The 27,907-nt window shown below is 50.2% G+C and overlaps 1 protein-coding gene across 8 annotated transcripts in view; it reads right to left on the reverse strand.

Moving 5' to 3' along the window:
• The window catches only part of MICAL2 (microtubule associated monooxygenase, calponin and LIM domain containing 2), a 153,879-nt gene that overhangs the window by 46,181 nt on the left and 79,791 nt on the right, over positions 1–27,907 (reverse strand). For all 8 annotated transcript variants that reach the window (XR_009545679.1, XR_009545680.1, XM_060177161.1 and 5 more), the window contains exons 4-9: positions 17,374–17,581; positions 15,164–15,280; positions 12,703–12,804; positions 10,520–10,675; positions 4,907–5,007; positions 1,111–1,368 (exon numbers count right to left, since the gene is read on the reverse strand). Coding sequence is in view for 6 of the 8 variants with exons in the window: in XM_060177161.1 (XP_060033144.1) it covers positions 1,111–1,368; positions 4,907–5,007; positions 10,520–10,675; positions 12,703–12,804; positions 15,164–15,280; positions 17,374–17,581 (942 nt within the window). In the remaining 2 variants the exon portion in view is untranslated. The remainder of the gene's footprint in view (positions 1–1,110; positions 1,369–4,906; positions 5,008–10,519; positions 10,676–12,702; positions 12,805–15,163; positions 15,281–17,373; positions 17,582–27,907) is intronic.

The raw sequence follows: 27,907 nt of genomic DNA on the forward strand, positions 1-27,907 counted from the left end.
CTGGTGGTAGCGCAGCAGGTTAAGCACATGTGGCGCAAAACGCAAGGACCAGCATAAGGGTCCCGGTTCCAGCCCCGGCTCCCCACCTGCAGGGGAGTCGCTTCACAGGTGGTGAAGCAGGTCTGCAGGTGTCTGTCTTTCTCTCCCCCTCTCTGTCTTCCCCTCCTCTCTCCATTTCTCTCTGTCCTATCCAACCACGATGACAACAATAAAATAATTAGGGCAACAAAGGGAATAAATGAATATAAAAAATATTTTTTAAAAAATGTACTTTTTCTGGGCTTTCCTTTAATCCAAGGGTCCTTGTATTTGCAGCTTTTCTGGAAAGAATTTTTAAAAAAAATTTATTTATTTGATAGAGACAGTCAGAAATTGAGAGGAATGGGGAGACAGAGAGAGAAGGAGACAGAGAGACAACCGCAGTTCTGCTTCACCACTTGTGAAGCTTTCCTCCTACAGGTGGGGACCGGGGGCTCGAAACCGGTGTAACTGGAACATGTGCGCTCAACCAGGTGCACCACCACCCGGCCCCTTCTGGAAAGAATTTTGCGCAGGGAGGCTGGGGGTGGGAACTGGACTTTGGGGTCCACATGCACACTCCATGTTGACAGGCCATCAAGATTAACCTAGAGCTGGGGGGAGGGGTTTGACATGCCCTGAAAAGACAGCTCATCAGACTTAGTGCTGATACAGAGAGGACAGCCCCGGAGAACCCAGAACCAGAAGGGAAGAGACAGTTAGTTCTCCTGCTTACACTCGGGCAGAACTGACTCCTCTGCTTTGTGGCTTGTTTGTTTGGTTTGGTTTGGTTTTGGTTTTGAACTACACCACGGCTCAGCTCTGGCTTATGGTGGTGCAGGGGACTGAACCTGGGACTCTGCAGTCTCAGGCATAAAAACTGTTTTGCTGTCTCGCCCACCAAAACTGGCTCCTTTGAATGTCGAAACAGGGCAACCCCGAGCCCAGGCCAGGCTGGGCAGAGCCCTGCCAGCTGGCCGCCAGCCCTTCCTTCCCCCCTTAGCCCTGTGGCAGCAGATGCCGCCTGCCAAAACACAAATGTGGGGCTTTGTCTTCCAGCGGGAGCGAGGGGAGCCCACAAGCCGGCGGTACCTCGAGCAAGCTGTCGCCCACCAGGGCCACGAGCAGCTGGTGGGACTGGCGCTCGCGCACCAGGGCCGCGTTCTCAGAGGCGTACATGGAGGTGAAGTCGAACATGGCCACGTCCGGCTGCCCGTAGTGGTTCATGGCGAAGTCCAGAGATGGCAGCTGGTAGTTGGTGGCAAAGTCTGCGGCCTCTCGGGCGTAGGAAAGCAGCTTGTCCTGGTTCACGTTCTCCGCACACAGCAGCATTTCCGTGTCAACGTAGTCCTGGGCACCGGTGGGGAGCACAGCGCGTGGTCATGTCTCTTACCCCCCCCCCCCAAAGAGCAAGAATTCTCCCCCACCCCTCTGCAAAAGGACTTGGAAAGGCTTTGCAGGGCGGAGCCGACCCATCCAAACAGAAGTGGAGGATGTGAGCCGGAGGGATAAAGAGGAAACACGGCAGCCACCTGTGAGGGCGAACAGGGTGCGGACCAGGCGCCAGTTCTGGCTTTGAGCTTCCTGGCGCCCAAGGCAAAAGGGAAGCAGGACGCATTACAGCACTTGCTTATCACAAAAATATACATCCCCCGCCAGGGTTATCACTGGGGCTTGGTGCCGGCATTACAAGTCCACTGCTCCTGGCAGTCGTTTTTTCCATTTATTTTTATTGGCTAGGACAACAAGAAACGGAGAGAGGGGTGGCGCAGTGGGTTAAGCGCAAGTGGCGCAAAGCGCAGGGACCGGCGTAAGAATCCTGGTTCGAGCCCCCGGCTCCCCACCTGCAGGGGAGTTGCTTCACAGGCGGTGAAGCAGGTCTGCAGGTGTCTATCTTTCTCTCCCCCTCTCTCTGTCTTCCCCTCCTCTCTCCATTTCTCTCTGTCCTATCCAACGACAAAGCAACGTCAACAATGGCAATAATAACCGCAACGAGGCTGCAACAACTAGGGCAACAAAAAGGGGGAAAAAATGGCCTCCAGGAGCGGTGGATTCATGGTGCAGGCACCGAGCCCAGCAATAACCCTGGAGGAAAAAAAAAAAAAAGAAACGGAGAGAGGAGGGGGAGATAGAGAGGCAGAGAGAAAGAGAGACACCTGCAGACCTGCTTCACCGCTTGTGAAGCATCCCCCCCCCCTGCAGATAGGGAGTTGGGGGCTCGAACCAAGATCCTTGCACGGGTCCTTGCACTTAGTACTAGGGGTACTTAACCAGGTGCACCACCACCAGGACCCAGAAAGATATACATTCCTTAGGAGAGAAGTTTGGGTTTTTTTCCCTGGAATTGAAATCTCCAAGACCTGTATCATATAGGAATTTCATCAGGAAACACTGAGTTGTAGTGAACTGTGCCTTCAATAACCATTTCACAGCACACATAGAAGCTTACTCCATGTGGCTGGATTTCATGATAACTTTATGGTAAAATAAAGTCAAAATAACAGAGCAATAAGGGAAAGAGTAGTTTCATGATGGATCAAGCTAATCTCAGTTGGCTTGGATATGTTGTGTTTAATGGTCAGATCAGACCAGAAAAACCAATGACCACTTGGCACAACGCAAGCTTTCTCTCTGGAGTCATGACTCCTTCTTTGGGCAGGCAGGGGCTACTCAGAGTCTTGCTTTTGCTCTAAGAGTACAGACCACGTTACTTTCCCACTGGGGCACAGAACCTTGAGTTTAGAGGACTAGGACATCCATCTTGAAGGGACACTCGGTGTCTTAGAGGACATCTCCCAGAGGAAATCTACACATCACAGGCTTAGAACATTTCTGAGTCTCCACGCACTCGTTTATGGAAATAACACAATCTGCCCCCCCCCCCACCCCCGCCCTGAGTCATAGTCATGTCAGGATGGAACCAGACCCACATGTGAAACCAGCTTGAGGATGCTCCCCTCCCCCCACCCCAGTGGTTGACCTGCCTCAGGCAAAGCCCTAGGGATTGAAATCTCAAATTTACAGAGCATTTACAGAGAGCTCTGAGATGCAGCCTCATCTACAAAGAACAGTGAAGCAGGGCTGCAGGTGTCTGTCCGTCTGTCTCTCTCTCTCTCCCTCTTTCCCTCTCTATCTCCTCCTCCCTTTACAACTTCTATCGATATCCAATAATAAATAGATTTAGTTAAAAAAAAAAAAGTAACTCCCAGGACTCGTGCCAGTAGGAGCAGTGTGCCCACCTGGATAAATGTCCTGGGCTCACCTGCAGGGAGCCTGGGCATCCCCAGAGGGTGGAGCACTCGGCCAGGGGTACAGGAGCTCCAGGTCAGCCCTGGACTGACTGCCCACTGCCATCAAGACAAAGTGGCCCACTGGTGCTGCGTCTCTGGACGCCGACTGACCCAGGCATTCCAGAGAGAGGGGAGAGAGACCACTTCGGGAGGGTGTCTGTGGAGGTGCCCAGCTCACACATTACTGGCTGCGCTCTGGAGTTCACCGCTCCTGCCCGGCCCTGAAGGTTCTCAGTGAAGACCTGACTAGTGGCACCTGGTGGCCAATTTTTCCCTCTCCTCTCCCCTCCTCTCCCCTCCTCTCCCCTCCCCTCCCCTCCCCTCCCCTCCCCTCCCCTCTCCTCTCCTCTCCTCTTTCTTCCTGATGCCATGTAGCCAGCTGCCAGCACAGGCTGTGGCAAGAGGCTTCCCACACTCGTCTCTGACAAACGGCAAAGAACTGTCACTGTGCAGCTGGGTCACAGTGACGGCTGGAGAGCAGGCTGACCTCAGGCTGCACGATCCTTATCTCAAAGCCATCACAGGGGCAGGGGCAGGGGCAGGGGCAGGGGCAGAAATGAGAGCTCCTGAAGGGCTAGAAGCCCGGCCCCAAGAGCCCTGGTCCAGGGCTTATTATTGTACCATCTCCTTTCCTAATTCAGTTCTCTCTTGAAGCATGAAGTCAGAAAGATGGGAAGCAAAAACTGGCAGCCAGCAAGGCAAAAAGCAGGTGTCCAAACCAGGCTGAGAGGCTCCTCAGGGAAACCACCCGCAAGCCTACCTTGTTGCGAGCACCACGCTCATCTGGGAATTCAGTGGTGGTGCACATGTTATGTGCAAGGACCCCGGTTCAAGCCCCTGGTCCCCACTTGTAGGGGGAATGCTTCACAAGTGCTGAAGCAGTGCTGCAGGTGTCTCTCTCTCTTTCTCTCCCCTTTTATCCTCCCATTCCCTTTAATGGGAGGGGTGGGTGGCAGGGAGAGACGTTCTTCCTATTCCGCAGCTAAAAAGACCAAGGTTCAGAACTGTTAAGCTGCTCCAGACTATGGTCTGGAGTCAGCGTACAGCAGATATACATTTTTTGTTTGTTTTGTTTTTCCTTTTGGACCAGAGCACCATTCGGCTCTAGCTATTGGCGGTGCCTGGGGCTGAGCCTGGAGCCCCTCGCACACAGCTGCTGTGTGCTATTTCCCCAGCATGAGCCTCTGCCTATAAAAGAACTTTGACACACAGGACAAGGTGCCGAAGGGTGAATTTTACAATGTGGACAAGGAGCCTCCATGAGAGACAGTGTCACCAAGTGGCCTGCGGTCTCCCAGGAAAAGGTGGCAGGGCTGAAGGAGCCACAGAGGACAAAGACCGATACGGACACTTCGGTGAGCCCCCTCCCGCCCCTAGCCCTATTTTCCCAAGCCCCTCAGCTCTCTGCCAAAGCACCTTCCAGACTGTGGGGTGGGAGGGTCCTTTCTCTAACACTCAACTCCAAGGAGGAAAGTGACGGTTCCTTCCCTCCTCTCCTTCACCAGCTTCTGGCAGGACACCAGCTGTCCCCACACGGGCCGAGGCTGACTGTTCAGGTCACAGAGACAGCTGGGAGAGCACAGCCAAGAGATACTTACATGAATGATGACTCCTTTGTCCAGCAGGCTCTGCTTCTTAGCAGTCATGACGAAGTAGTGAGTGCAGTCCTTGTAGTAAACAATGTTCTCAAGATCGATCCCTGAAAACAGAAGCATTTGTCGGCTCCGGGTGACTTTCCTTAGCCCCTGCTATGTGTCAGGGACTTGATTTCGTCTCACTACAAGCCTTACTATTTCCCAGCAGAATGTTGGCGGCAGATAAGTAGTTAAGAAGATAGAACCAGGGCCAGGGGCAATACACGCAGCTGGGCACGCACACTGCAATGCACAAGGACCTCTGGGTGTGTGTGTGGGGTGCGGACACCGTCACGAGTGGTGAAGAAGTGACTCAGGTGTTTCTCTCCCTCTCTCTCTCCCCTTCTTCAGATTCTCTGTCCTATCGAGTAAACAAAAGAGAAGTCGACAGACCGGAATTCACATAGCTAGCTCTCATAGTTCCACAAAAGAGCTATTACTTTTTAAGTGAGACATAACCGCATACGATGCCATATATGTTTAAAGAACACAACATTTTTTTAATATTTATTTTATTTATTTATTCCCTTTTGTTGCCCTTGTTGTTTTATTGTTGTAGTTATTATTGTTGTTGTCGTTGTTGGATAGGACAGAGAGAAATGGATAGAGGAGGGGAAGACAGAGAGGGGAGAGAAAGACAGACACCTGCAGACCTGCTTCACCGCCTGTGAAGCGACTCCCCTGCAGGTGGGGAGCCGGGGGCTCAAACCGGGATCCTTATGCCGGTCCTTGCGCTTTGCGCCACATGCGCTTAACCCGCTGCGCTACCGCCCGACTCCCAGAACACAACATTTTTACTGGATACATGTATCCATCCATTTTGTCCCAAAGGACACACTGTTGTCTTTTTAAACTGCTACTCCATTGAGCATATGCCCTGTAACTTCTTTATCCCGTCATCTGTCCATAAAGCTCCTATTTCTTATAAGACTCAAAGTGCTTTGGGACTATGGACCGCTATTTCTAAGATGTAGCTAAGTGAAGCAGAAAGGCGTCACATGACAGCCAATCAATGGTAGAGCTGGACCATGAGCCCAGGCCTTTCTGACTCCACGCCGCATTCTCAGATGCCATAGTCAACAAAGCTTCTAGCATGTCCCCTGCTGTGCGTGGTACTGAGTCACACCAACAACGCAGGCCACAGGGCTGGGCTGTCTTCTGCACTGGATGCCCGCCCCAAAGCACAGCATAGACTAGGCTTCCGCATTTCAAGCAATGCCCTGAGACGACAGCTTAGCTCAGAGGTTTTCAAAGTGGGGTCCCAGAGAGTCGGGCGGTAGCACAGCGAGTTAAGTGCAGGTGGCGCAAAGCGCAAGGACCGGTGTGAGGATCCCGGTTCGAGCCCCCGGCTCCCCACCTGCAGGGGAGTCACTTGACAGGCAGTGAAGCAGGTCTGCAGGTGTCTGTCTTTCTCTCCCCCCCTCTGTCTTCCCCTCCTCTCTCCATTTCTCTGTCCTATCCAACAATCACAACATCAATAACAACCACAATAACTACAACAACAATAAAACAAGGACAACAAAAGGGAAAATAAATAAATAAATATGAAAAAAAACCTCTCAAAGTGGGGTCCCTGGCCAGCAGCAGCGGGTCACCTGGGGGACTTGCAGACAGTCAGGGCTCCAGTCAGACCTACTGAGCTGGACACTCCTAAGGTGAGGCCAGTCCTCTGTGTTTCAACAAGCCCTCCAGGTGATTCTGGTTCAGGCTCAAGCTGGGGAACTGCTGGCTTAGTTTCTTTACAGCAAGAGCAAGGGACAGAATCCTGGCAGGTACTCAGCAGTCAGCACAGAGGCATGCTGGGTAACCACAGGAACCCTGTTATTACCATCAAGTAGGAAACAGTCATCAAGGCAGAGGGCCCCCTCCCCCGAGAATAAGAGGAAAGTCATCGCTGTCACTGCATGAGGGGCACTGCAGTCAGCCAAGCAATGCCCAAAGGTGCCCACATGGCAAGATGTCAAGGAAGTTCACTGGAACCTTGGGGTGACACATTCTGTCCTCTGCCGTCATGTTCACGAGTGCTTTACGTAAGTCCGTGTTCTTTTGGTTTTTGAGGGGAATGGAGGGTTGCAGAATCTTAAATCACTCAAAGGGATGTGATATGCTGAAGGGAAAGAAGTGCTTTTGTTTGCACTGTGCAGTCCTGGTGAAGCTGGGGGGGTGGGGTGGGGTGGGGGTCTTGCAACAGACGCAGGGTATTATAACCAGCGCTCAATCACCATGCCCACTCTTGGAAAACTCCTTGAGGAGTGATCCACAAGAGGCAGCTGTGTCTGCAATGGTAAGACGGTGACAGGTCTGAATCCAAAGCTAACAGGTATTAGTCTATTTATTTATTTTGCAAAACACCAGATAATAAGTATTGGGGAGTTGGGAGGGGTGGCCAGGGAAGACAGCTCAGTGTTAGAGCACCTGCCTTTCATTGAGCCTGAAGTCTCAAAGGTTAAACCCTCAGCACCACCACAGGCTGGACCTAAACAGTGCTCTGATCTCTCTCTCTCTCTCTCTTTCAATCCCTCTCTCTCTCTCTCATGAAAACTAAGAAAGAAAGAAATCTTTTCACGACCACTCATAGAAAAGAGTTCTCAGCTCAAGATACGTGGTGTCACAGAGTGGCCCTGACACTTCATTCAAGCAAGCCCTGTGCTCTACTGCTGGGCTATCACCCAGCCGATAATTCTTTTCTTTTTAAAAATGAATTTTAAGGCTTGAATTTCATACAGTTTTCAATAGTTGCTATCACCCAGCCGATAATTCCTTTCTTTTTAAAAATGAATTTTAAGGCTTGAATTTCATACAGTTTTCAATGGTTGCCACGTAGATCTCTTTTTATTTTCTTCATTCAAAAAAGAATTTTGAGGGACTGGGTGGTGGCACACCTGGTTGAGCACGATGTCACAGTGCTCAAGGACCCAGGTTCGAACCCCGAGTCCCCACCTGCAAAGGGAAAGCTTTGTAAGTGGTGAAGCAGGGCTGCAGGTGTCTCTCTGTCTCTCTCCCTCTCTATATTCCCTACCCTCTCAATTTCTGGCTGTCTCTATCCAGTAAGTCAAGATAATAAAAAAAAATTTTTTTAACAATTTTTTTGAAACACTCAACTCCAAGGCAATACCCTCACCCCCCATCAAAAAAAAAAAAAAAAAAAAAAAAAGCCAACAGTCATCCAGTCTGCCGACCCAGCCCCTGAGTTAGCGGGCTTAGATAACAGAGCCGCTGAATGACTGACCCTGCAGCACCCCGAATGGCCGTCAGGAGGACCAGCTTGGAGTATGGATGATAGCTAAGCTGGGAATGTAGAAGGAGAGAGCAGAGTGACTGAAATACTGCCACTGGGCTGAGAGCAAGAGCCAGGAAGGTAGAACATCCCCAAAAGGTACTGCGAGAAATGAGCCCTGTGCCCAGGCCGGGTGACCCCAGGTATGGTGACTAATTTTAGTATAAAGACTTTATTTATCATTACCACACTGCCCCTCTAAGGAGGAGTGAATGCTTTAAGATCAGGATAAAGTGGGAGAAAAGAAAAATCTAAAATTTGCTTAATCAGGATCAGGCATTTGCTTCACGGCTCTTCCCCTGTTTTTCTGCCCTATTTTTCTCCACTGTCCTCTGACCACTCATGTGCTAGATATTCGCACATAGATATGGAGTCTCTCCCCACAGGGCACAAGCTACATTCTAAAGAGACTTTTGTTTGTCTTGCCTGCTACTCTGATCTCAAGGTCCTGAATAGCATCGGGACATAGGAGTGTTCAGTAAGTATGTGTTGAGTGAGTAAAGAAGCATCTAATGCAATTCAATTTAATTTTAATTTGCTCTGACTTACGGTGGTGCTGGGGATTGAACGTGGGACACTGGAGCCTCTGTTTTGCTTGGTGTGCCTACTAGGTCATCTCCCCACCAGCACCTTCTTTACTTCAAGGTTCATGATGGGTCAAGGGCTGAGGCCCCAGGACAGTGTTACGCTCCTGGACAGCCCTCCTGGGGTCTAGGAAAGCAGGGGCCTCTAGCAGGCCACCAGCTCCCACCTCAGAGCTCCCAGGAACCTCACACTGACCTCAGGTGTATACCGACCGCCTCATCCCACCCCGGACAGGAGGGGATGCAGAGTCCCGGCACACACAAGGCACTCAGTGAGGGTGTCCTGTTTGAATGTGAGCCACAAGCTCCTAACTGACTTGGTTTCTGTACTGCAAGGGCCCTACCTGAGCTGTGCTGAGCCCACTCAGAGAGGCCTAACTCACACCAGGACTGCCTTTGGTTTTACTGATTCTGGCTGACTTAGATATCAGGCCAGTTTAAACTGGCTAGGTTCTTCCTCACCTCCTTGTTAGCCACCCCCCCCTTTTGTTTCTGGCATCTCTGTCTCTTCCTACCTGTGAATTAACTTCCCAGGCTTGAATCACATTTACTAGTCAAGAGTATGCTCTTGTAGACGACCTCACTAATGCGTCTTGGAACCTTACCACTTCAGAGCCCTGCCCCACTAGAGAAAGACAGAGACAGGCTGGGGGTGTGGATCCACCTGTCAACACCCATGTCCAGCGGAGAAGCAGTGACAGAAGCCAGACCTCCCACCTTCTGCTCCCCAAAGGTTGCAGATATGGGTCAACTATTATTTCTGCTTTCACGTTCTCCCTCTAGCCAGGACCTCCCTGTGGCCCAGTGGGCTATAACATTTACAGGTATTGGAAATAATAAACCTCTCCCCCACCTCAATATCTATGTATGTATTTAAGTTTCTTTCTTTCTTTTTTTCTTTTTCTTTTTTTTTTTTTTTGCCTCCAGGGTTATTGCTGGGGCTCGGGGCCTGCACTACAAATCCACTGCTCCTGGAGGCTATTTTTCCCTTTTGTTGCCCTTGTTGTCTATCGTTGTTAATATTATTGTTGTTGTTGTTGTTGGATAGGACAGAGAGAAATGGAGAGAGGAGGGGAAGACAGAGAGGGGGAGAGAAAGACAGACACCTGCAGACCTGCTTCACTGCCAGTGAAGCAACTCCCCTGCAGGTGGGGAGCCGGGGGCTCGAACCGGGGTCCTTACATCGGTCCTTGCGCTTTGCGCCACATGCGCTTAACCTGCTGCGCTACCACCCAGCCCCCATATTTAAGTTTCCTAATGGTTACTGCTGACAGGCATCGTGGGCATCTTGCGATTTTAAAAAGAACCCTCAAGGTAGGTCCAGTGTGGTGACACTGACTTAAGAAGGAGAAATGTCTGAGGGATCCATACCTGAGGTTAGGAGAGTGTCCCCAGATGTTTCTAGCCATTCACATGATCAAAAGGCTGAGAATGTCACAAGGAAAATGGTCATCTGTGTTTATGGACAACATCCAGAGACAAGAAGTGGCTCATCTACACATGGCCCGGGCACAGTCCCCGGCACACCCCAAGTCAGGGTGGTGCTCTCGTGTGTATTACTTTCTCTCTCGTTCAATATGTTATTTGAATCTCTCTTGTCCTTGAAGAAATCCTGACCATTGTTATCCTAAGGAGACATTCCCGCTTCCTCTTTATCACTGGACACTTGAGATGTGTGCACCGGGGGCCAGCTCTGGAGTAAGGAGAGGGTCCCACCTGTTTCTTCCTTAAGGTCCTGGAAAAACTTCTGATTGAAGATGAAAGCCACTCCGCTAATCTCCTCCACCTTGGCCTCCGCAGTGCTGTTTCTGTTGATGAAGTTGGCAGTGATTGCAATGGCCAGCTTCCCGCGGAATTCTTTCCTTCTGAATCCTACATGAAGACAAGAGGGGAAGGTGGGTCTTCATCTGGATCTGGTGTAAAAACCAGAGGGGGTGGGGCAGACTGTGGAGAAAGCTATCCCCATCTGCCTCACAGGCTAGGCTGGCGAATCCAGAGTTCTAAATCTCTAGAGGACAACAACAACAACAAACAGACAGAGGGGGTCGGGCGGTAGCGCAGCGGGTTAAGCGCATGTGGCGCAAAAAGCAAGGACTGGCACAAAGATCCCAGTTCAAGCCCCCGGCTCCCCGCCTGCAGGGGAGTCGCTTCACAGGCGGTGAAGCAGGTCTGCAGGTGTCTGTCTTTCTCTCCTCCTCTCTGTCTTCCCCTCCTCTCTCCATTTCTCTCTGTCCTATCCAACAGAGAATGACATCAACAGCAACAATAACCACAACAAGGCTACAACAACAAGGGCAACAAAAGGAAGTAAATAAATAAATTTTTTTTAAAAAAAATCTCTCTTGACTTTTTCTCTTATCAACCTGCCTCTATCTCTGCAGAACCAAGAAGGGGTACACACAGTGATTTCTTTCTACCCTAACACACACTTGTCTCCAGTCTAAGAGATGCCACGGGGCAGCACTTTATGGCTTCTGGTCTTAAATGAACAAAATCAGTGCAGGTTAGTGCAACCCACAGGCCACTGCTTGGTGGTGCAGGTGATGGAAACATCCTACTTCCAGCTCCAGGACTCAAGAGAACCTGGAGTTTTGCACCTTGACCTTCGACAAACACAACTTCCTACTGAGCTTCCTAAGGCCACTGAGTGAGTGAACTCAAACATATGAAAGGAGACGACTTCTCCCTCTGGAGTACACAACTTACCTGTGCGTCAATTATTTAAAACTGCAGTGAGTACCCCCCAAGACTTCATCTGCACTATCCCAGCCTTTAGGTCCATGATTGTTCAACAATTTGTTTGGCTTTGTATGTTAACTCTCTTGTCAGACACCAGGTTCCAGATGCTAGCATGATGCCAGCCAGACTTCCCTGGACAGACGACCCCCACCAATGTGTCCTGGAGCTCAGCTTCCCCAGAGCCCTGCCCCACTAGGGAAAGAGAGAGGTAGGCTGGGAGTATGGATCCACCTGTCAACACCCATGTTCAGCGGGGAAGCAATTACAGAAGCCAGACCTTCCACCTTCTGCAACCCTCAATGACCCTGGGTCCATGCTCCCAGAGGGATGGAGAATGGGAAAGCTATCAGGGGAGGGAATGGGATATGGAGATCGGGTGGTGGGAATTGTGTGGAATTGTACCCCTCCTATCCTACGGTTTTGTTAATGTCTCCTTTCTTAAATAAAAAATAAAAAATAAAAAGGTGATTCCCGTATGTGAACAAGCGGAGCACCGTGGCTCGCACACGGGCAGGTGTCCGATCAGTGTTGGTGTTCTCCTCTGATTTGTCAAAGTACTTCACATTTAGAAGACTTTTTCTTTTCTTTTTTTGTTTCCATATACAAGTTCTTTCATAGCCTTGTAACAATGTTCTCAGGGGCTTTCTAGTATCCACATTTTTCTAGTTGGGAAAACCACGGTTCAGAGAGAATTAAATGACTGTTCTCGGGGCCGGGTGCTGATGCACCAGGTTAAACACACATAGCATGAAGCACAAAGATCCCGGTTCAAGGCCCCGTTTCCCTACCTGCGCAGGAGTCGCTTCACAAGTGGTGAAATAGGTCTGCAGGTGTTTCTATCTTTCTCTCTCCCTCTCTATTTTCCCCTCCCCTATCAATTTCTCTCTGTCCTATCCAATAAAAATGGAAAAACACAATGGCTACCAGGAGCAGTGGATTTGTGGTGCAGGCACTGCATCCCATCGATAGCCCTAGAGATAAAAAATAAAATTAAATTAAAAAATTAAAAATGACTGTCCTCTAGATGTGTCAGGGCCGTCAGCCTTCTACCAAGACCCCCGCCGCTGGGGGCACCTGCGTCCTTCCCTTGTCTCTCTCCTTCCCGACACACCTTCCCACGTCTGTCCCATCCTCAGCCCTGCAAAAAGAAGAGCCTTCACCTTCCAAGGTGTTCCTACGGCCATCAGCGCCGATGATGACATCAAACTCAAACTCCGACAGAGTGTGGTCTGCAGGGAGAAATTCTGCCCGCCAGCCGATTTCTGCCAAGTAGAAAAATAGGATGAGCTGACTTGTATCCCTCTGTTTTGGCCACGAGAAAAGAACATCGCCACCAAGTACACACACACACACACACACACACACACACATACACACACACACTCACACACACACTCTCACACACACACACACACACACACACCCCAGACCCGGCTTCTGAGGGAATCCCAGAGCTGCCCTAACTCAGCCTTGAACTTTGAGCCTTTCTGGCTGCACTCACACAGTCCGGTTCAGGATAAGGTGACCCAGCAACCTACTCCATCGCTGGTTGTTTTTTTTTAAATATTTTTTTCTTTTATATTTATTTATTTATTTATTTATTTATTTATCCCCTTTCGTTGCCCTTGTTGCTTTATTGTTGTAGTTATTATTGTTGTTATTATTGATGTCGTCATTGTTGTTGGATAGGACAGAGAGAAATGGAGAGAGGAGGGGAAGACAGAGAGGGGGAGAGAAAGATAGACACCTGCAGACCTGCTTCACCGCCTGTGAAGCGACTCCCCAGCAGGTGGGGAGCCGGGGACTTGAACTGGGATCCTTACGCAGGTCCTTGCGCCACGTGCGCTTAACCCGCTGCACTGTTTTTTTTTTTTTAATTTATTTTTTATTATTTAAGAAGACCTGAAAGTCTATCCTTAATGATTTTTCTTTTCTTTTTTTTACCAGAGCACTGCTCAGCTTTGGTCAGTGATAGTGCGGGGACTGAACCTGGGACTCTGGAGCCTCGGGCATGAGAAGTATCTTTGCATAACTGTTAGGCTCGCTACCCTTGGCCTTCTTAATGATTTTCAACCTTATTTCTCTTAGTGGACTCCACCAAGTTCTCCTCCACATACCCCCCCAATTCCTTAGTGCCTGCCTTCCTTTCCCCCACACTGACCGTACAGGGTATGTGGGGGGGAGGCATGATGCAAACAGTCAGCTTCAGGTTGTGTTCCAGGAGCCCTGCGGTGCACTATGCAGCCCTTTTACGGAGCCTGCCTCGGGTGAAACCTGGCTGTTTAGGCAGGACCGGCTCTGGCCCACAGGCCTTAAGACTAAATGATGGGCATGGTCCTATACTAGATCTAGCCAAAGCATCCCCTCAGCTTTCAAGTAGTCCAGGCAGAGGGAAACAGGAGGAAACAGAGATGCAAGCTTCACGTTAGACTTTCTGACTGTCCATAGTTAGATGGTCCCACACTGAAAAGTCCTGCCCAGGCAGCCACCCATCTTACTACCAGGCTGGGGGTACTACCAGGCTGTAAACTGCTTCAATAAAACTTTATTGTACACCAAACAATATCATGAGCAATTTCATATTTTCTCTAGAACACTTGCCTTTTAAAATGGGAGGTTTTTTGTTTTTTTACTTTATTCAGGGGATTGAAGATTTACAGTCAATAGTAAAATACAGCAGTTGGTCCATGTGTAATATTTCTCAGTTTTCCACATAACACTCTAACCCCCCATCTAGGTCCTCCTCCACCATCCTGTTCCAGGACCTGAACACTCCCCTCCACCCCAGAGTCCTTTACTCTGGTATGATACACCAGAAAAAAAAAAGAGACTTTTAAATACTATATAAGGGCCAAGGAGGTGGCACAGAAGTAGAGAACATGCCTTGTATATATGAGATCTGAGATCTGGATTACCCCATATCTGTGTCTCCTCTCCCTCTCCCTCTCCCACCCCCTCAAGTGCGCACACACACACACACACACACACACACACACACACACACACAATTTGAAGAGCATATGTATGAACTTCCTCAAGCAACCAAGCCTGTTGTTCTTTCCTGCTTACTGATTAAATTTCCTTTGCCAAAGTCCTACCTCCTGGTGACTAGGTAACCAAATCGTAGACTTGAGGGCTTACTAATGAGTTCCCTGCAGCTAAAGACCTGACCTTCGTGATGGGCACCGATAATAAAAGATCTTCCCATGGAATTAAGCCCTAGAGCTTCCAGCAAGAACAACTCCTCCAGAAGCACCCTGAGGGTCACACATCTAATAGACATTTTGCAGAAATCCAATTTTGAGACATAAAAGCAAACTGTGGGAGTCGGGCGGTAGCACAGCACGTTAATCGAACGTGGTGCAAAGCTCAAGGACCAGCAGAAGGATCCCGGTTTGAGCCCCTGGCTCCCCACCTGCAGGGGGGTCGCTTCACAGGTGGTGAAGCAGGTCTGCAGGTGTCTGTCTTTCTCTCCCCCTCTGTCTTCCCCTCCTCTCTCCATTTCTCTCTGTCCTATCCAACAACAACGACATCAATAACTATAGCATTTTTAAAAAAAAACATTGAAAATAAAAAAGAAATTTAAAAAATCTTTTTTTAAAAAAGCAAATTATACTATACTTTGATTTTCTTGATCTTCAGGAGGCTCCAACACCTTCACAAACTCCACATTCACGTGGATCTCCACTCCCAGCATGAGGGCCACCTTGAAGAGGATGAGCTGTAGCTGACGAATACCTGTTAGGGAGAAGGGGAGAAGAGGGTGTGCTCTCAGCGGCCACACCAGACCGGCCCTCCAGCCCCTCTGTGCGTCGTGTGCCTGGATGTGTGCGCGTGTGTGTGGGATCGGCCTCTGAGCACAGCCGTACACCAACACAGATCCTTGCCGACCGCTCACCTTGTGCCAAGGACTCTGTTTTCTTGCTGAACTCTCCTATTGGCCCTTTGGAGTAAGCGCTGCCATTTTACAGAGCAGAAAGTAAAGCTCAGTGAGGCTAAGTGTCTTGCTGCAGGAGACGGTAGTAAAACTAGAATCTGGCTCCAGTCCGTCTGCTCCTAAGACTGTGCTCCAGTTTCTAGACAATGACAATGATGATGAAGGCTTTATCTTTCTGCCACTCGGGTATTTCCTGCTTGAACTGGGCTATGTGTTTTATAAAATAAATTTAGAAGGAGGAAGAGGATGAGGACGAGAAGGGGGGTATTTAAAAGGGCCTTAAAGAATGCCATGCACAGAGGCTCAGGCAGTGCTGTACCCAGTTAAGTGCACATAGTACTAAGCACAAGGACCGGGGTTCAAGCTCCCAGCTCCCTACCTGTAGTGGGGGACACTTCACAAGCAGTGAAGCAGGGCTTTAGGTCTCTCTCCCTCTCTCTCTTTCTCCCTCATGCCCTCCCTGCTCTCTCAATTTCTCTGTCCTATTCAATAAAAAGGCCACCAGAGCAGTGGATTTGTAACGCTGGCACCAAGTCCCAGCGATAACCGTGGAGGCAGGAAAAAAAAAAAGGAATGCCATGCACCACACTGAATCTTCTCCATGGGGGCCTGGTCTTGACTCTTATTCCCAGGTTCTTCATCTATTTTATTCCGGGACATTGTAGGCACTCAGTCAAGTCCTCCTGACTTTTGGCGTTATCAGAGCTGACCCGGACCGCAATAGCTCTGAATGTTTGAATCTCAGTTCCAGAGTCCTGCTATATGTCTACATGCTGGGATACTGCCAGGCCTGGAGGGTAATGGGACAGAGCTCCACCCACAGGACAGAGAGGTGCTGCTGACTTGAAAGGCAGTCTGAGACCCAGGGCCTTCAAGACAACCAGCTGGTGACCAAGGGCTTGGTGAGAAAAACACCCAATGCGCATGTCCTGCATGGGTGTCCACTCGTGTGTGGGTGGTAGACAAGAGCCTGAAAGCTGACACTATAGTTTCCTCGGCAGATTCAAATTCCTTTCCATGGAACTCCTGGAATTTTCTCATCCCACAGCGGGAATTAACTCTGGGACCATGGCTGGCAAGTTCTTCTGCATCTGACTACATTATACCCCATGTGGCTGGTAATTGGCCCCAGTCACTCCCACCCAACTCCCACACCCTCTGCCCATCAGTTCTGGCCCAGAGCAGCACAGCTCCCCTCCCACCCAGGGGCTGAGACTGGGGCTCTGAACTCTCAAGTCCGGGGACCCTGGCTGCTTCTGGCCACTGCACACCACTGGGTGCAGAGCCTCTCCTGAAGGCCTACTATGTGCCGGGCACAGTACTAAGCACATTGGGAGCTTGGCTTTCTCTTGGCGATCCTGGCAAGGATCATATGCCAGGTAAGGCATATGATTCGACTCCCATGGGAAATGGACAAGACAGATACAGGACCAGATTCTGCTCAACTCTTTGGGCCCTAGCTGATCTACACTGATGCTTACTGCCGGGGTAGATCCAGGCTTGCGTGACATCAGAGAGGGGGACCTGGCATCCACTATGTCCTGTCTAAGCATCAGGGACAGCATAAGACCTGGGATCCAGGGCCCCTCCTTCCCTCCCTTTCCGGATAAACCTCATCACAATGTCCTTCCTCTCTCTTTCTGGATAAACCTCATCACAATGTCCTCTCTCTCTCTCTCTCTCTCTCTCTCTCACTTTCTGGATAAACCTCATCACAATGTCCTCTCTCTCTCTCTCTCCCTTTCTGGATAAACCTCATCACAATGTCCTCTCTCTCTCTTTCTTTTTCTCTCTTTCTCTCTCTCTCTCTTTCTCTCTCCCTCTCTCTCTCTCTTTAGATCTAGGGCACCTGGTGCAGCATCTGTCAAACGTGTCTGCCATTAGCGTCACTCACTGATATGGTCGATAGAGCCAGCACAGAACTTCCCATAGAATTTCTTGGCTCCCAGACCCCGCAGGTCATGGATGGTGAAAGGCCAGAGGTGCAGCACATTGTTCCGGGAGAAGGTGTCCCTCTTCTCCACGACGACGACTTTGGCTCCCAGGTAGGCGAGTTCAATGGCGGTGCGCAAGCCGCAGGGCCCTCCTCCGATGACCAGACACTGCAGAGGGGAGAGGTAAGGGCGACGCAAACATCAGTGCAGCAGTACAACCAGGTCACAACACCTCATTCACCCAGATCAACTAGCAGGTGCCAACTGGGTACCTGTGAGGTCTGCCACTCACCAACCTTGTTATTCATAGCCTGTCCTACAGCAAAACCTGTGCAGAGCCCCATGAGGGATGAACAGGGAAAGGAACTTGGAGGCGGAAGACACAGAAAGAAAAAGTGAGGTTCAGAGCCAAACGGAACCAGGCTTAAATGCCAGTCCTGGCATTTGACTCCCTTCCTCTATTTATTTATTTTTTTTAATTCACTTCCCCCCCCTTTTGTTGCCCTTGTTGTTTTATTGTTGTCGTTGTTGTTGGATAGGACAGAGAGAAATGGAGAGAGGAGGGGAAGACAGAGAGGGGGAGAGAAAGACAGACACCTGCAGACCTGCTTCAGCGCCTGTGAAGCAACTCCCCTGCGGGTGGGGAGCCGGGGGGGCTTGAACTGGAATCCTTATGCCGGTCCTTGGGCTTTGCACCACCTGCGCTTAACCTGCTGCACTACCGCCCAATCCCCTGACCCCCTTCCTTATCTGTGAAATGGGCTGACTACTTTTTTCACAGAGTATTTTGGACAATACAATCATTTAAAAAAAATTTTTTTATCTTTACTTATTGGATAGAAACATTCAGAAATCGAAGGGGATGGGGGAGATAGAGAGGGAGAGAGAAAGAGACCCCTGCAGCCCTGCTTCATGACTTGCAAAGCTATTCCCCTGCAGGTGGGGACCAGGGGCTCAAACCTGGGTCCGCGAGCATCCTAACGTGCGCTCAGCCAGGTGCACCACCACCTGGCCTCCAAGACGATCACTTTTATGGTATGTCTTTGTAACCGTGCAACAGGCAATGGTCCCTAAGAGATAACGCCAAAATCACAAGAGACAAAAGGAGAAGTAAATAAATTGGACTTCATCAACATGAAAATGTTTTGTGTTTCAAAGGACACTATCAAGAAAGCTAAAGGACAGTGTGTCAATGAAAGAAGCTGTCTGCAGATTGCATGTCTGATAAGAGGCTAGCTATAAAAAATATATAAAGTATTTTATTTATCTTTATTTTTTTATACTTATTTTCCCTTTTTGTTACCCTTGGGGTTTTTTTTTATTGTTGTTGTAGTTATTTTGTTGTTGTTATTGATGTCATCGTTGTTGGATAGGACAGAGAGAAATGGAGAGAGGAGGGGAAGACAGAGAGGGGGAGAGAAAGATAGACACCTGTAGACCTGCTTCACCGCCTGGGAAGCGACTCCCCTGCAGGTGGGGAGCCGGAGGCTCGAACCGGGATCCTTCTGCTGGTCCTTGCGCTTTGCACCACATGCACTTAACCTGCTGTGCTACTGCCCGACTCCCTATTTTATTTGTTTTTAAAGGTATTTTTAATGATATTTATTTATTTATTATTGGATAGAGACTATCAGAAATGGAGAGGGGAAGGGGAGATAGGGAGAGAGACAAAGAGACACCTGCAGCCCTGCTTCACCGCTTGTGAAGCTTTCTCCCTTCAGGTGGGGACAAAGGGTTTGAACCCAGGTCCTTGTGCACTTGTAATGTGTGAAGTTAACCAGATGTACCACTGCCTGGCCCCCTATATTAAGAATTTTCAAACTCAGCAATAAGAGTCAAAACCAATTAAAGAATAGATCGATGGTCTCAACACACATTTCTTTCAAGCAAACAGACAAATGGAAAATGGAGGCCGCGAGGGTAGCTGGTCATGGTTTCAGTGTGAAATGGACAGAACCGGGACTCAAGTTAGGCAGTCTCGCTCCGGAGGCCGCCATGCTGCAGTGAGCCGGCTTGCCAAGAATACATAGACAAAAAGACTTCAGCAGAGGGGACCGTCTACTCAGAGAGAAAGAGGAGACAAGAGGCCACTTCGAAGGGCAGGAGCGGAAGAACAGAAGAGAGACGAGATGGAAGTTAGTCTGGAGCCAGATGTGGAATAATGACTCAGCCGGTTATATGCGGCGAAAGCCCTTCTGAACCAACAGATTTATGGAAAGCGCTGATGTTGGCTGAGAGCAGAGGGGAGTGTGACATTCTGGCTGAGAGAGCTAGAGGCAGCCCTGCACAACACCCAGACCGTCTCCAAGCACCGAAAGACTTTCTGAGGCTAAGCAGCCCCTGGTCTGTCTGTCTGTCTCTCTCTCTCTCTTTCTCTCTCTGTGTCTCTCTCCCTCGCTCCCATTAATAATTAACTCTAGGGGGTCGGGCAGTAGTGCAGCGGGTTAAGCGCAGGTGGCGCCAAGCGCAAGGACCGGGCGTCAGGACTCCCACCTGCAGGGGAGTCGCTTCCCAGGCAGTGAAGCAGGTCTGCAGGTGTCTGTCTTTCTCTCCCCCTCTCTGTCTTCCCCTCCTCTCTCCATTTCTCTCTGTCCTATCTAACAACGATGACATCAATAACAAAAATAATAACTACAGCAACAATAAAAAAGACACAACGCAAAGCGCAGGGACCAACATAAGGATCCCGGTTCGAGCCCCAAGCTCCCCACCTGCAGGGGAGTCGCTTCCCAGGTGGTGAAGCAGGTCTGCAGGTGTCTGTCTTTCTCTCCCCCTCTCTGTCTTCCCCTCCTCTCTCCATTTCATTCTGTCCTATCCAACAACAATGATATCAATAACCACAATAATCTTAAACAAGGGCAACAAAAGGGAAAATTAAAAAAAAAAAACTTTAAAAAAAAAAAAAAAGTCACACAAAAGCTTCTTTCTCCCAGACTTGGAGAGTTGTTAGGTTCCTATAGGAATGGTGCGGTCATTTGCATTAGTAATAAGTACATACATCATGGGAGTCAGGCAGTAGCTCAGCGGGTTAAACACAGGTGGCGCAAGGTGGTGCAAAGCTCAATGACTGGCGTAAGGATCCCGGATCCAGCCCCTGGCTCCCCACCTGCACAGGAGTCGCTTCCCAGGCGGTGAAGCAGGTCTGCAGGTGTCTGTCTTTCTCTCCCCCTCTCTGTCTTCCCCTCCTCTCTCCATTTCTCTCTGTCCTATCCTACAACGAACGACATCAACAATGGCAATAATAGTTAACCACAACGAGGCTACAACAAAAGGGGGAAAAAATGGCCTCCAGGAGTGGTGGATTCATGGTGCAGGCACTGAGCCCAGCAATAACCCTGGAGGAAAAAAAAATTAACTCTAAGCAAGAGTTCACCTAAATGACCAGAGCCCTTCAGTAAGATTAGAGGGGGGCTTTGTGCCCACACCCCACTGCTCAACCCTGCAGAGGCAACAGCTGGAAGCTTCTCTCAGTTTAGTGATCAAAACTTTATCTCTGAAAAAACGCATTCCCCTTCCTCTCACAAATATTCCATCATCCAGATATCACTCATCTGGGGCCTCCAGGGTCCCAGAGAGAAAGTACAAACAAGCATATCAGAAGCTCCCACACCACAATCAGCGTGGCTCATGGCTGGAAACTTCCAGGGAATTTGTGGAAAGCCAATTAAGGGAAATGAAATCATCCCTGAGATACAGCTTGCCCCAGGGACTCTGGGGTGTGTGTGTGTGGGGGGGGGGGGGGCGCGGCAGAGTGCAAGGCCCTCTGGCTTCCTTTCTGACTGGAGTCCATGGGAGAGAGTCAGCTCCCCACAAGCCCAGCTCAGACTCCTTATCTCACACCCCAAACAGCTCCTCGGCTCGGACATAGCCAGACCATGACGGGCATTTCAAAGCAAGACTCCAAACCCACACTTGTGGGTTTGCTTGGGCTTCAGCCAGGAATCACCCAATGTCTTTGCAGTTAGTGCATCTTTTCCTGTTTGCTGAGCTCTGTCACTCTGCAGGGAGGGAGTAGGGGTGAGAGGATGTGGGGTGAGGGGCAGGAAAGGAAGGTGGGGAGTTCTCCTGTATTCTATCAGGCTGGAGCTCCCTCTCCCACCAGCCAAGGGGGGGCTGCCACGCCTGCCCTGCAAACAGTAGCTGGTGTACTGACTGTTTCTGACCCTCCCAGCTAAACCCAAAAGCACCAATTCCCCACCGCCTGGTACATACTTCAGGCCAGGATTTCAGAGACGCAAGTCACACTAATTGAGAGTCAAAGCAAAGACCAACAGGCCTAATTATAAAAAGGGAGAAAATTTGGTGCAGATGTTATCAAGACAGGAGGGAAGGCTTGCTGGCAGGGGCCAGGCCGGTTCTCTCAGAACACACTTGTTATGATTAACATGCGAACTCGGAGTTCTGACAAGAGCTCCAAACCTCGGCTGCTCTGTGCCAGGGCACAGGAGCAAGGAGGACTCCCCCGGTCTGCCCACTGATGGTGCAAAAACTATGGATGCAAAGGGCTGTGACCACGTGACCCAGAGTGGCTCTCCACTGCGCCCAGCCGGCGGCTTGTTTCCAAGTAAGGGAAACATTTCATTAAATTTCAGCTCAGCAGCAGCAATAAATAAATAAATGCTGGGAAGACTGTGGGGATAAAGGAACCCTCCTGCACTGCTGCTGGGAATGTCAGTTGTTCCAAGCCCTGTGGAGAACCCTCAGAAGGCTAGAAGTGGATCTACCCTATGACCCTGCAATTCTTCCCTGGGGATAGATCTTAAGAAACCCAGCACACCCATCCAAAAAGATCTGTGTACCCATATGTTCTTGGCAGAACAATTTGTAACAGCCAAAACCTGGAAGCAACCCAGGTGTCCAACAACAGATGAGTGGCTGAGCAAGTTGTGGTCTAGATACACAATGGAGTAATACTCAGCTGTAAAAAATAGTGACTTCACCATCTCACTTCATCTTGGATGGAGCTTGAAGGAATCATGTTAAATGAGACAAGTCAGAAACAGAAGGATGAGTATGGGATGATCCCACTCCTAGAGAGAAGTTGAAAAATAAAAACAGAAGGGAAAACACTCAGCAGAACTTGGGCTGGAGTTGGTGGATTGCATCAAAGTAAATGACTCTGGATGGGGTGGGGGTGGGGTTTAGGTCCTAGAACATGATGGCAGAGGAGGACCTAGAGGGGGTTAGACTGTTATGCAGAAAACTGAGACATGTCACACATGTACAAACTACTGTATTTTACTGTCAACTATAAACCATTAACCCCAACAGCACCACCATTACCCAATAAAGAAAAGAAAAAAAAAAAAAAAAAGAATTCAGCTCTGGGCCTTCTGTGAGCCTCCAGTGAGACTGTGCATTGCGCCTATGGGCTCTGAACTTAGCACCTCCCCAGGCTGGAGCTCTCTATGTCAGAACCACTGGCATCGGATTCCCAGGCCAGAGTGTGGGCTTCCCAAAACACCCCCCATGTGCTCTGTCTTTCTGTAGGTCGTCTGGTGCACTGGAAGCCTGGATAAACAGTCGATGGGTGAGTGAACTTCCCACACGGGCACCTCCCACCCGGCTCTGCGTGTTTGGTTCAAGTCACTGGGCCTATGTCTGCAGGTTCCCACCCAGGCGAGGGGAGTTAGGGACTGCCGAGGCCAACAGTGTCACAGATGTCAGAGGACCCACTTGCTCAGGCCATGTGGATTCATGATCCGACATCAGCAGGAAGTCCGTTGTATAGATGAGCTTGGCGGTAGAGGACAGACAAAGAGCTCATGGGAAAAAGCAGCTCCGTGTTTATTGAGGGTGGGAGGCGGGAGGAAGGAAGAAAGGGCCGCCAGCCGAAGCTCAGGGCTGGGGCTGGGGGGAGGATCCTAGGACCCCTGAACCAGCCCAGAGGAGGCCTGTGGGCTGTGCAGCCTCCAGCACACACGAGGGAGGGCAGGGAATGTGCCAAGGATGCCAAAGCGTTCCGTCTCCAGGAGAGCGCCGAGGGGTCTGGGGCTGAGCCAGGGTCAGCAGTCTGGAGGCTTGATTTCCGCTGTGGAGCCCTGTCCCTGTTTCCTGGGGTGCTGTGTGCAGTCGCTTCGAGGCATGGGCGCAGAAAGCCCACGCTTGCTGGCACAGGGTAACTCAGCATCCCCCTGCAAAGCTCACTTGCTCAGACTCTGTCTTCCTAAGAAGGATGGCTGCAGGGCCCACACTGCCGCGCCCAGGCACTGCTCCAGTGCTCTCCTCAGCTCCACTTTGCAAACAAGGAAACAGGGACAGAAAACGCTAGCAAGGGCCAGGGTTCGAGCCTCCACGCCCCACCATCAGGTCTGCAGGTGTCTGTCTGTCTTTCACTCCCTGTCTCTCTGTCCTGTCTAACAACAACAAAAATTCAGTATTGTGCTCTAAGGATTCTTCCTACCTCCGATTCTGAGCTCAGAAATAAAAGCAAAAGCAGGTTAGAAATTCTCCACGAGGGGGTCGGGTGGGAGCGCAGCGGGTTAAGCACAGGTGGCGCAAAGCGCAAGGACCAGCGTAAGGATCCCAGTTCGAGCCCCCAGCTCCCCACCTGCAGGGGAGTCACTTCCCAGGCGGTGAAGCAGGTCTGCAGGTGTCTGTCTGTCTCTCCCCCTCTCTGTCTTCCCCTCCTCTCTCCATTTCTCTCTGTCCTATCCAACAACGACGACATCAGTAAGAACAACAATAATAACTACAATAACAATAAAACAACAAGGGCAACAAAAGGGAAAATAAATAACAAATAAAAAAAAAAAGAAAGAAAAATTCTGCACGAGCTGCTCACATAAGGTGTAAGCGGTCACGTTGGGATCTGAACCCAGGCCAAGGGGGTGGGTCCAAGGCCTGTGCTCTCAACTGTTTGTCTGATAGTGAGGCCATCCCTGCATGGGGTCAGAGCAGAGAGGGGCCCAGTCTAGGCCCTGGGCATTTCCCCGGCTGCAGCTAGAACTAGAGACCATGCAATTCAATTCTCAGGAAGCCCCTCCAGCAGGTCTCACCACAGCAGTGGGCTTGGGCGCCAGGAGGACCAGCCTTGCCCAGGAGAGCTGGCGGCCCCAGAGGCACTGAGGTGTGTGCAGTCTTCCTGGTAGCAAGCCTGCTGCCCCCAGTTTGGTCCAGGGATGCACCACTGCACTGCCTGCTGGGACTTTTACCCTCCCTGGTTCTAGGGACCAGCTGCTCGCTCATCTGGACACAGGCAGGAAGGCCCTGGCTGTAGCTGGGTTACCGTGGGGGTAGGAGGGGTGACAACAGCTGTCTCACTGCAGAGTCACAGGATGAGGCTGTCAAATCTAGGGGCCTCCTACATGCTGGTATGAGGGGGCTCTTCAGGGGAGACTTTCGCATCAGCCCCTTCCACAGGGCTCGTGCTGAGGGTCTGGCTGTGACGTCTCTGGGAGGGGGCTGACCTGTTGAGAAGGAGTCTGAGAGGTCTCCAGGTCAGGAGTGAAATCTCGCCCCTCCTTGGCACAGCCCTGCTCACCTCCTGTACTTTGGCTGTATAAACACAGTCTCCTGCCCCTGGGTAACAGCCACACACAACTCAGAAATTTGCAAAAAGGAAATGGAGAGAGATATCCTGTTCTTCTTGCCGCTTTCAAAAGCATTTAAAAAAATTTTTTTTTTTCCTCTGATAAACACTGCCGTCCTCTCTGTGCCCCGAGGGAGACTCTCCTCCCGTGAGCGCCTATGTGTAACCAGCAACCCCAGCGTCTGGGTGACGGAAGGCAGCTTCATTGGCAAACATTTTGCTCCTTGGCCCAAAGAACGCTCTGGTGTTAGATTATAAACTCTGGTTACAGATTATAAGCACAGGCCCAAAGCCATGATGGCTGCCGCTGGGGGTTTCCAATCTAGGGAGGCCTCCCTGCCCAGATCAGAACGCCCTGCGGCATTAGGGAGACCAGCAACTGGGAAGACCAGAACTTTTCCTAAAGATGCCAAGGTGATCAACAGTGTCAGCTCTGCCTTATCTGTGTTAGTATCCGCACACCTCCCGGTAGGAGAAACACTAGTAATAACAGTCAAATTCAGAGCCATTTACTGCCTGCTTATAATGTGTGAGACTGGACATGGAGAGACAGTCGTAGCAGCAGTGAAGCAGGTCTGCAGGTGTCTGTCTTTCTCTCCCCCTCTCTGTCTTCCCCTCCTCTCTCCATTTCTCTCTGTCCTATCCAACAACAACAATAATAACAACAACAATGATAACAACAACAAGGGCAACAAAAAGGGGGGGAAGACAGAATGAATTCATAGGCCATTTTCACATGACAAATCACAACGGATCTGGGTTCCTACACCATCTTCTCCTCTCCAACAACACAGGGGACCTGTGGAGTTAGTTATTTATTTAATTTTGCCTTTACCAGAATGTCACTGCTCAGGGATGGCTTTTTCAGAAAGGGGGAGGGAGGGAGAGAGAGAGAGAGGGAGGGAGGGAGGGAGAGGGAGCCAAAGGACAGCAGAGCAGGGAATACGGCTGGGTTGCACACCCTCCAGGTGAACCGTTCTGCAGGCCCGCTGTGAATTCCTGCCCCTTGGGCTCTGGTGCTACCATCTTCGAGTACACAGACTTCCTAGTCCTGGCGGAGGGCCTGGGGCTCTCCACTTGGCTACCTACCTCTCTTTCCTCCCTTAGGGAAAACCGGCTTCACAAGCTCTACCAAGACCAAAGAAAAAAGAAAGAAAAAAAAAAAAGTGTGGAGGAGCCTCATGTTACTTTAAGAGGGTGACGGAGAAGAGCCTTCTCAGAAAGGCTGAGTCTAGATACAGTCAAAGCTAAGACTCCCAGGCCAGTTTTAGTCCATATGTGGGGTTGGGGCGAGTAGAGCTGAAATACACAAACAGTCCCGTACCCAGAAATAGACCAGTTTCTATTTCTTATCACTTTGTCTCTCCAGTTGCTTGGTTTTAGTTGCTTAGTTTGGTAGAGTGTGTAAAATCGATGAGTTCAGTCTTGCTGGGGTCACCACATTCCAACAATAGATAGTGTTCCCTTATTCATAACAAGAGTCCTTTATTCATAACAACTCGTACCTGTCCTGCTAATTTCACAGCTGCAGCCAGTAAAAGGAAGAGCCAGGATTCAAACCAAGGCAGTCAGCCCCAGAGCTCATGACTTTAACCACTGTGCCACAGAAACCACTACAGAGCGTCTAAGAGAGGGAGGGGGTAGACTGGGGATTTATACAGCCCTCTGCAATTCCATTTCTTGGTGAATTTTGATAGTCTTTTCAGACTCTCTGACTTCCCTGAAACCTCAGTGGTTCCGGCATGTCTAGGTCACTTTTACATTCCAAGCAAGTGGCTGGACAAGTGAAGTGCTCGGTGAAGATTAGTAAGGTGAGGCAAGAGGTGGGCCAGCACTGACAACCTGGTGAGGTGCTAACGCAGCGGGAAGTGACAGCAGAAAGTGACAGGAGAACAATCACAGCCAGGGGAGAAGACGCCTGCCCTGCCAGCACCTTGTGAGTTCGGCGGGGAGAACTTAATCCAAGCAGAAAGGCAGAATGAATGCTGTGTGTCCACACTACGCAGCCCAGAAAACCCACCCAGAATGGTACCAGCAGCCAGCAGCCTACCCACGGACACGCATGTCCATCCCACTGGCATCAAGACAGGCGAAGACAAGGAGAAGCTCCTCTGATGATACAATGTGTCAGATCTGCAGCGGAGGGTTAGGCCCTTGCTTTCTCCAGGGGACGCTTGCGAAGCGGAGGCTCAGGGGTCAAATGACTCAATGGCACCAGCATTTCTGGAACTCTTGAGTGATGCTTGAAGTGCTTCCCAGGTATTTACTCAGTCAAAGCTCACAGCAAACCCAGATTAGCAAACTGTGACATGGAAGGGTAAAGCAGAGTGTTCAAGATCATTTCCCAGGTAGAGGGGCGTTTGGCCCCAGGTGTCCAGCTCCAGATTCAGATCCCCGGTGTCATATCCGTCCGTGATCCCGCAGCCAGCAAAAGGCAGAGCAGGGAGTCACCGCCAGGGCCCACGGCTCTTCATACCCAGCCCCCCCCCCTCCATTCAGGGCAGACATCAGCTTCCTCTCTCACACATGTCCAGGCTCATTTCTGCCCAGTGTTGATCATGGGCCTCAGTGGCTGTTTCCCTTTGTTAGTTCATGGTGGGCCTCTCTGTCCAGAATGTAAACTCCATCAAGGCAGGGTCTTGCCTCCTTTATTCACATGTGACTGTCAGGGGCCTGAGTAAGCCCTTATCTACAGAAGGTGCTAAATAAGGGAATCAATCAGGATGCCCACAGAGGCTGAGAGAACTATCCTAGTCAGTGTCTTGGGGGTTGACATGTACTAGCTCATTAAATGGGGCTGGACCTAATTCCAGTTAAGGCTGTACTTCTCAGATGTTTATCAAGTGAGAGGTAGAACAGATTTGTAAGCCCAGATCTGTCTAACTTGGGGCCCCAAGCTACCAGATATCAGTCACTCTTGCCTAATTTTGCCAGGGATTAAATCACTTGTGTCAACACTAAAT

The sequence above is a fragment of the Erinaceus europaeus genome, chromosome 17 (assembly GCF_950295315.1).
Source record: "Erinaceus europaeus chromosome 17, mEriEur2.1, whole genome shotgun sequence".
NCBI lineage: Eukaryota > Metazoa > Chordata > Mammalia > Eulipotyphla > Erinaceidae > Erinaceus > Erinaceus europaeus.